The sequence below is a fragment of the Mus pahari genome, chromosome 19, assembly GCF_900095145.1.
Source record: "Mus pahari chromosome 19, PAHARI_EIJ_v1.1, whole genome shotgun sequence".
Lineage (NCBI taxonomy): Eukaryota > Metazoa > Chordata > Mammalia > Rodentia > Muridae > Mus > Mus pahari.
The window spans coordinates 51975523-51985076 of NC_034608.1; the positions used below are offsets into that span (position 1 = coordinate 51975523).

Consider the following 9554-nt stretch of genomic DNA (forward strand, 5'->3'; position numbering starts at 1 on the left):
CACAAAAATAATTTGTCACAATAAGCTTGGGTGAACACAAAGATAAAACAAGTCTAACTCACGGCTGAGCAGATATCTAGTCCCTCACCCACAGAGAACCATGACCGAACGCACGTTAAAACCCAGTGCAACCAATATTAAAATGCAAATTGCTGGCATTTCAGAGAGCAGCGCTACTTCAAGGCTTCGGAAATGAAAAGAATTATTTAATCTTGCACCACTATTATGGGCCCAAGGGACGTATGGATAATATCATCTTACCAATGCAGTTTCATGGGACTGTGGCTGCTTGAAGTTAATGATTTCCAAAGCAAGTGTTTTTTTAACTTTGGCCAGGTCTGCTTCTCTGGCGGCTTGGAGTAAAGAATGGCCTTTAAATTCATCTGCCAAAGAAACAATGGTTGACATGTAGTTTTGCAAGTTATAACCAACTCTGAAGGTGTGGTGTGCACTCCTGTAGCCCCAGTACCTGGAAGGCTGAGGCAGGACGCTTACAGAGTAGAGGCTAGACTGACCTACAAAGAGAGCCTGAGACCGGTTTGTATAAGACTGTCTCAAAAAATACCCAATACGTACACAAATACAGAAAAAAAAACTTAAGTGGAAATTATAATTTTGCATACATATCTATTTGAGTTAAAATAGTAATATAGTGATAACAAGGAATCCATGTATAGGTTATGAGAAAGTTTTGAAATATAAATACTCTGAAATTAGACGTCCATACTCTCCCAGTTGATGGCAAGTCACATATAAAACAGTTTTTGAAACGGCTTATCTAACTGTTCACCAAAAGCAAAGCAGCTAATCACACACACTGGGGCACTCTGCACTCTCACCCACAGATCTCTAGACACATACACGGTCCCAGAGACACAGGGGAGGTTCTTCATAAATACTTGTTTTCAATTCAATATCTGTATACTGAGTTGTGGTTAGTTTAGGAAATGAACCATTTCTAATAACTTTTTATTTAACATTTTTTAAAGTGTGTGTGTGTAATGTGTGACTACAAATGTGTATGCCCCTCAGGATATCTGTAGAGGTCAGAGTTGGTTTTCTCCGTCCACAGTAGCTCCTGAGGGCTCAAACTCACTCCATCAGGTCTGTGTAGTGAGTGCTTTAACTGGCTCAGCTATCTTATACCCCAATTTCTGTTCAATATGAGATTTTAAAACTTCTGGAACAAAACACAGGGGTGACTGAGACGGTGAGGTAAACAGTAAATACCAATGACAAAATTTTATGGTTTGATTTACTGTTACACGCAGGGGTTAATCAAGTCAGGGGGCTATAGGCAGGCACACACAGAGCCGGATCCTGACAACTACAAAGGGGCGATGTACTCAGACGTGAGAGCAAGCAGACTGTAGGGCTTGGCTGGAGACAGCAGCTGAGAGATGTTTAAGCTGAAGGCAAACAAACCCCACCGTTGAGAACAGTAGCACATGGGTGTTGGGAACCAGGTAGGCTGCATGAGCAGAAACTGCTAGACCACCTCCCTGGTCCTATGGGTTTGTTTTTAGACCCTCAAAGACACTGTATAGTTTAAAAGTTGTTAAAACTACAAATGACACAACCCTAAAACCTGATAATTTCATATTTATAAAACATCTAAAAGTTTGCTTTTCTAAAAGTGTCTTAAAAAAAGAATGAAATTTAGACAACCTCCTTATTTGGCTTTATAAAATAATAAAATCAAGTAAGGGAATAAGTATGCAGAATGATGTAGCTGTAGTAACAGCACAGTGTAGCATTATTTTTGTTTCCTGTATCTATTCTCATTCTCATTCTCTCTCTCTCCTCTCTCCTCTCTTCTCTCTTCTCTCTCTCTCTCTCTCTCTCTCTCTCTCTCTCTCTCTCTCTCTCTCTGTGTCAGTGTACCTATGCATGTATGGAGGCCAGATGAAGTGTGTCCTGACCCTCTGAGATCTGAGACAGGGGTCTTCCCTGAAGCCCTTCCCACCACTAGGCCGGCAGCCAGCAAGCTGCAGAGACTGTCCTGTCTCCTTCCCTCCCAGCCTGGGCATTACAGGCACATGAAGAACATGCATGGCTGGTCACGTGAGGGCTGGGATCAAAATTCAGTTCCCTGTGAATGCACAGCAAGCTCTCTTAACCACTGAACCATTTCTCAAGCCTCCTATATAATTTTCTTCAAAAAACTTGTGAAATTGAATACCAGCTACAAAGCAGTAATCAGGACACTGAAAGCTGCAGCTAGAGAAGAGCTTTAAATCCTTCCTCGGGACGCTGGGCAGAAGCTGATGTTTAAAAACCCCCATTGAGAAGGTTAACAGCAGCTAAGGAACTGCTCGCTGTGTAGAGCTACACACATTTATGTAAACGTTAAGGTCTCTGAGAGACTAAGACAACCTGATGAAACAGAGTGGTGAGACTTCTGGTACAACTCTGATTTGTAAGATGGTTGAGAGCAGGGGACGGGGACAGTGATAACCTGGGATACACACGAGAGAGTCACTATAAACTAAAGAAAGGACATGCAAAACAGTGCTGGACTTCTGAAGCTGCTGGACATAAGCACAACACTAGGTTGGTGTTAGATGGAGACATGATGCAGAGGGCTCTAAGATCCCAGGGATAGCACAGGTCGCCATCATCCTACAAACATACATGTCTCTAAGAAGCTTGAATACACAGAAAATAAATTATATAATCCAATACAAGATACATGGGAGGAAGTTCTACCAAGACAGTAGAACAACAGTGTCCCTGTTACATCTGGGCTCACACTTGATGAACATTTGAGCACTCTTTTCCTTGAGGAATTACCTATAAAGCTTTTCTCACATGCTTTCTCATTCTTAGACTCTCTCATATAAGGCTAAAGGCAGACCATAGGTAAGGTAATCTACAGTGCCCACATGGAGAACTGCATGCATGTCAGAACCGTATGCACATGAGGTATACACATAATGCCATAGCCTGAGAACCAAACAGAAAAGGGACTTCTGACCCAAAGCAAGGAAACCTAGTTAAGTGTGCCTTCTGTAAGGAATGTGTCACTACTGGATTAACTGTGGTAACTGTGAAGTACTAGTGTAAAATGTCAGTAATACAGGAACCAAGATATGCTGCAGATGAGAATGCTGTGTTAGCTATATAAACTTTCTTTCTGTTCATCTAAACCTACTTGCAGTTTCCTTAAGTATATGTATATACACACACACATGCATATAATAATATGTACTAATAAAGTTATATCCATCAAATCACCTCACTTAAATTTGGGGCCTAACACTCAATGTAAATATAAACACACTGTCAACGTTTTAGAGCCGCACAGCTGACGCTCAGCCGCACCTTCATTACCAGTGGGACAAAAACAGAAGCTCGAGGGGCCCAGAGACACTTGTTTTGATTTGTATATGGCTGTATTTCTACTGTTAGTCACACAGGAAAATACTCAGTAAATGGTTGTTGATGGGCCTTGCCCTTAGCTGTCACAAAATGAACGACAACATAGGAAAAGAAAGCAACCCACACAGAAACAAAACCAGAAAACAAAACAACAAACCACCAGCAGTCTTGACAAACGAATTAGAATTGGACTTAAAAAGTATGTGTGTGCATGCATATATGTCTGTATGTATGTATGTGGGTAAGTAGTATGCATGATGTATGTGGCATTTGTACATACGTATGTATGGCACGTGGTAAAGGCTCTTGTAGAACACATGAAGCAAGCATATGATTAGACATGAATATGATAAATTAGCACACATTAAGAAGGGGAAGTCACGGACTAGTTAGGAAACAGCCTGAGTAATGAAGCAGGCCGAGATGTTCTCCCTAACAGCTAGTTACACTGGGTTCAGGATACAAACGCTTACATGTCAGTCTTTCCCGGAGCTCAGGAGTTGGAGCCATATCGACAGCACTTTTGCCATGGCAATTGACCAAGGTTGGATCGGCACCGTGACTAAGTAACAGAGAACAGACTTCTACCCGGTTCTTGGAAGCAGCTTCATGCAGTGGTGTGAACTGCCACAGATCCATAGCGTTGACGCAAGCTCCATGCTGGATTAGGGAAAACGGCTGACATTAGTAAGTGTGTCTGTCCATGAGGGAAAGCAAACTCTGAAAATGGAGTTCACTGAAAATTTCAGCTATAATTTTTGGACTTGTTTTAAATTCAGTTTTTAGAAGGCAGTTTAAGTTGAATGTTACTATTCAATACTTGGATTTCTCTTACCTTTAGCAGCAGTTCTGTGACCTCATAGTGTCCATATGAGCATGCATTATGAAGAGGTACAAGTCCACTGAACAAAAAAAGAAAATTAAAATGCTGAAATTTCAAACACAGCCATCTGGCTGTGAATTGCTTTTAAAAAATTCTATTAAGTTCTGTTTTTTAAATGCATTTTAAGAATTTATGGGAAGAACTCAAAGCACAGCTTATACCTACACATTGAGCATTTATCTTGTGGTCTTTAAATAGGATCCATAAAAATAATAAAATACTATCAGTCAGAAGAATTAAGACCAACACACTAATAAACAAATTATCGACATGTAACAGGCATGCTAACCGACAGGGAGCCGAAACAGTACTATTTTAATCCACTTTCAAGATACTTTCAGTGTAAGAATTAAATATCTAAAATTATTATAACTTCCCGATCAGAGCACCCTTCCTAAGCGAGGTTCAAAGCCACCCTTTTCTGCTGTGTGTGTCTCTTGACGACTGGCCACTGTGCAGCCATCTGGTTTTGGATGTGATGAGGAAGCAGGTGGGCAAGGACACTGGGCACCTGCACCTTATGTGATCAGGACACCATTCACAGGAGACACTGGACAGGCAAGACAGGCAGCATGGAAAAGGGGCAGTCCCAAACGGACGAATTCTCTTTCTTCTAACGGTCTCAAGTAGAGAGTTCATTTTCCTGCTTCCTGACATGAATGTGAGCTGAATGAAAACTCTCCCTCTAGGGCATCGCTCCTTTATGCTGTCAATCACAGAAGTCTAACATAATCTGCCTCACCCGGGGCGGGTCAGTTATCCTTAGGATCTTAAGGCCAGATAACGAGCAATGTTAGCTTTTCATATAGGATTGTGAACAAATATTCATAGATCATTGGAAACTAGAAAAAAAATTGGTAAGCTTTTAATATTTATTCATAATGACCCACTTATTTTGTTTCTTATCCATTCCTTCCTATATCAATCTTTATAAAGATCATCTAGACTGAATTAGCTTAAGTAAATTTTTAAAAAATAACTAAATTAAAAAATCATTTATAAATTACTATAGTTTATTAATATGAGGAGATTCTCTTAATAGCCACTATACTAGATTATCACATTTTTCAGTATTTTTAAATCTTTCTAAAACGAGATTTAAGAGATGAAAATGATTCTAACTGATTAAATTGGTGCAGCAGATGATTGTGAGAAGTCTATAGTAGGTACATAAAATAAGATCTGAGCTCAAACCTGAGAGCTTTATTTTATAATTTACTATTACTATTTTGTGTGTATGAGTGTTATGCTTACATGTACGTATGTATTGCATGTTTATGTACTTGTGCCCACGGAGGCCAGAAGAGGGCACTGAATCCTGTGAAATGAGAGTTAGAGATCCGTGTGTGCTGCCATGTGCGCTGCCAGGAATCCAACCCCAGTCTCCCGGAAGCCAAGCCAGTGCTCTAACCACTGACCCATCTCTCCAGCCCTCGAGAACATTCTTAATGAACGGGTAATATGACCTTCTTTGGCGCTAAAAACTCGGGCTATCAAATGATGACACCAGCATAATTCTCTGCCCATGGGATGGCGGCATGAACGTACATACCCTTTGTCTTTCGCATGGACATCAGCACCGTGCTGTAGAAGCAGCTGAACTATCCGAACTCTGTTGTAGCCTGCTGCCAGGTGTAACGGAGTAGACTGAAAAGACAAAGGGAAGCTCATCACCTCTTCAGGTTTAAAAAAAAAAAAGCCTTTGGTCTCCACTCAGCTTATAATTACACAAGGGACAAGGGACAATTCCCTTTCCGAGAGAGAAGTCTATCTGCAGTGTCATTGCAATGGCTTGATTGTGGCTTGTCCAAACAAAACTCATGTCTCCTATGTAACAACATCCAGGTATCAGGGCCTGCTTTTCTCCAAGAAGAGAGTTAGGGCTCTGGAATCACTGAGTTGATATCACAAAGGGAGCTTTGCAAAGCAGGTCTGCTTTCGTTCACTCTCCTGCTCCTCTCCCCAAGTAATCTTTCCTCCTGGCCTTCTCTCTGCTGTGATGCAGCAAGGGGCCCTTGCCAGATGCTAGCCTCAAGCCACAGAATTATAAAAGAAGCACATTTTTCTTTATCCATTCCTCAGCATCAGTTTATAGCAGCATAGAATAAGCTAACAGACCTCATCTGGGTCCCTTATTGGTCTTCACGGTCTTCAACATGGAGCCTTGTGTTGCTTTTCTCTTCCTTTCCAGCACAAACCATTCTTAGTATGCTAACTTAAAATCATGTAAGAGCCATCTGTACCCAGTACCAGGAAACACAATGATCCAACTTTCAAACTTCAATGGAGAAGACTGACAAGCATCCCTGAAGAACCATTTGAAGATGCTTCAGTGGAACCAAAAAGACAACACACTTTATCCACTCCCTGGGACTTCAAGCAGTAAGGCAACACTACAGTGCTCCGCTGGATGCCCTACTGTGCACAGCTTCTGAATGGGGAAGCTCCCCAGACAGAACTGGTACACACAGGTCAGTAGGCTACTAAGCTGCTACCTGGAAAACCTGACATTTAGTATTTTATGGAAATGGTAATTTAATTGGCTATGAGCAAAAAAGACTTTCCTTTTTATAATGCCCAACTATTCAGAGTTGATTTAGTACTCGGCACTTGCACAAATGACCAAACCTCAAAATGAATGACAATACATACAATAATGTAAGCAGTTAAATGTAAGAAAGACCAACTTCCTACTTTTCAGATTAGGTTTTTAAGAATTCTTTCAGTAAAATTATTTATAATGCTTCAGCGTGGTAATATGCTGAGTTTATGAACTGCTGAAATATTCATATATCTCAGATAAATAAGGATGTTCTGTGACTGACCAGGTTAGAAATGAGAGGGTGCCTGAAATAAACTGCCTGTGAAAAAGATGGAGTTAAGGAACGTGAAAAGCTTCTAAGAATTGGGAGCACTGGTAATGGGGCTCCAGCAGACAGTGGAAGATGCAATGGTGTCAGCAGGAAGTAGAGCCAGCATGGTGACTGAGGCTAAGAGAACCAATGTAAAGGGCACACACATGTCGTGGTATCATTTCATGACACTCCTTGAATACAGATGGCATCATTTTCATCAGCTGGGACCTGGACTGATGGATGCAAAGAGTGAGCGAGCATGGGCATGCATACATTCATTCTGTCTAAACTGTGGAAGTGATGGGCTGCTTCAGAACGATGGGCTGTACTCTGGAACTGAGAGCTAAATTAAGCCCCTTTTTTTTTTACCTCTGTTGTATCTGTCTTATCACAGTGATGAGATGGTGAATCTGCCTATAATTTTGTATAAAGGTTTAAACTGACATTTCTAAACGGGAATGTGTGATATTTGATGTATTTCACAGGGAAAACTTCAACTGCAAAGTTATCATGTAAGTCGTCAGAGAGCTGTTTATAGTACACATATAGTGCTTTCATTTTCTTTAAGATGACGCTTTAGTGTGGCCTACATCAAACCCCCTGGAATTGTCCAAGCACTGGTGACCAGCTTGTTTGCTGTCCTGGATGTTCCCAGCTCCAGGAAACTCACTGTTGTCAGGGTACCGGGCAGATTTATTACTGGTCAAACTTCTTAGTGTCTAGAGAGCAGTGGTTTTCAACTGGGGGTGAGTGGGTGGGGGTATCAAATGACCCTTTCTCGGGGGGCGCATATCCTGTATGACATATTTACATTACGCTTCACAGCAACAGCAAAATACACTTATGAAGTAGTAACAAAAATAGTTTTATGATTGGGGGGTCACAGCGTGAAAATCATGTTAAACGGCTCCGTGACTAAGGTTAAGAACCCAAAGCTACAAAGTGTGTGTGTGTGTGTGTGTGTGTGTGTGTGTGTGTGCTTGTGTGTATCCTTAAATGCACTTGTGTTCCAAATAAGATCTATTACTTTAGTACACTAAGGACACTACTTATTAAGACTTAGTTCAAGATAATGAAGGCTGCCCATTTTGTCATCTACTGTGTTATTTCTTCCAAAGACTCAAGCAGTCTTTCTTAGCTCCGTACATTCCACAATGTAAGATACTGTTTGAATTCTTACTCCAGATTCTTTTTCTATAGTTTCAACTACAAAATGATTTTGTAAAATAGTTTCATAATTTTTCAACATACAAACATGAAATCTTTGCTTCACTAGAAACAAGTCTAAAGAACTATAAAATACCCATGCATTTGTTTCCCATATTTTAATAATTACCTAATTAATGAGACATTGTTTCATGAGCTTCTGTCATCAATTTTGACCCCCTACACCCCCAAAGTTACCTCCAAAAACTTTCAGGGAACTGACGGTTCCCCTCACACACTCCACAGATGCCCCTAAACCTTACAGCATTTTCCTGTCTTATCAAACAAAATGGATCTCATAATCTAATGTTGATGTCAATATTCATATTTTATGGTTGTTTATGTAAAATTGGTTTGCAAGAATCAAGATTAATATAATTGGTTACTGTGTCCTGTAAATTTCTCAAATGAAAAACAGACTTTATGTACCCTGATTTCTGCTGTTGTTAAAACACTGCCCTACTGAAGAAAAGGTCTTTGTCTGTCTCCTTCCTAAAGTAGCTTGTGGCTACATCAGTGTTGCTTATAAACTGGAACTTAACTTTCCTCCTCTAAACAAACGTTTTAACTCTCTCACCTATTCCTACACAGTTTACAGAAGCCCAGCTTTTTCTTAAGGCTTAGCATTTGCTATCAGTTTGCAAGAATACTTCTATCAATCTATGAGTGGATGTAGATATTACCTTACATTTAAACCCTGTCTTAGAAAATATATAGACATGTAAACAAATACACAGCCTGAAAACCCAACTTTTTTTAATTTTCATATTCCTTTTATTACTATTTGTGATCATTATATCTTTATAATAAAACTTACTATACTTTTTTCAGTTCCAGAAATTTTTCACGTATTGTGATAACTCAATTTGTACTTTAGAGTCCTCTGTTCTCTTCAACAGTGTCTGCCTACTGGGGTCTCACCAAGGCTCACCTACAAGGAAGGTGCAAATGAAAAGTACAACTAAAGGCTCACTAAAGTCTGAGAAATAAACACAGCGCGCCTTAGAACACCCTTCTTCCCATACAACCAAGTCAGCAGGACTGATAAATAACAAAGAACTAGAGCTGAAAGAACTGCCCCTTTAAGAAGTCTCAAGGTGCATGCCTTTAATCGCAGCACTTGGGAGGTAGAGGCAGGTGAATTTCTGAATTCAAAGCCAGCCTGGTCTACAGAGTGAGTTCCAGGACAGCCAGGGATACACAGAGAAACCCTGTCTCAAAAAACAAAA

General features: G+C 40.3%; 1 protein-coding gene across 1 annotated transcript in view; it reads right to left on the reverse strand.

Annotated features, from left to right (window-relative positions):
* The window catches only part of Tnks (tankyrase), a 146873-nt gene that overhangs the window by 45786 nt on the left and 91533 nt on the right, over positions 1 to 9554 (reverse strand). The window contains exons 6-9 of the mRNA XM_021218747.2: positions 5817 to 5911; positions 4217 to 4283; positions 3855 to 4041; positions 262 to 383 (exon numbers count right to left, since the gene is read on the reverse strand). Of these exons, the coding sequence (XP_021074406.1) occupies positions 262 to 383; positions 3855 to 4041; positions 4217 to 4283; positions 5817 to 5911 (471 nt within the window). The remainder of the gene's footprint in view (positions 1 to 261; positions 384 to 3854; positions 4042 to 4216; positions 4284 to 5816; positions 5912 to 9554) is intronic.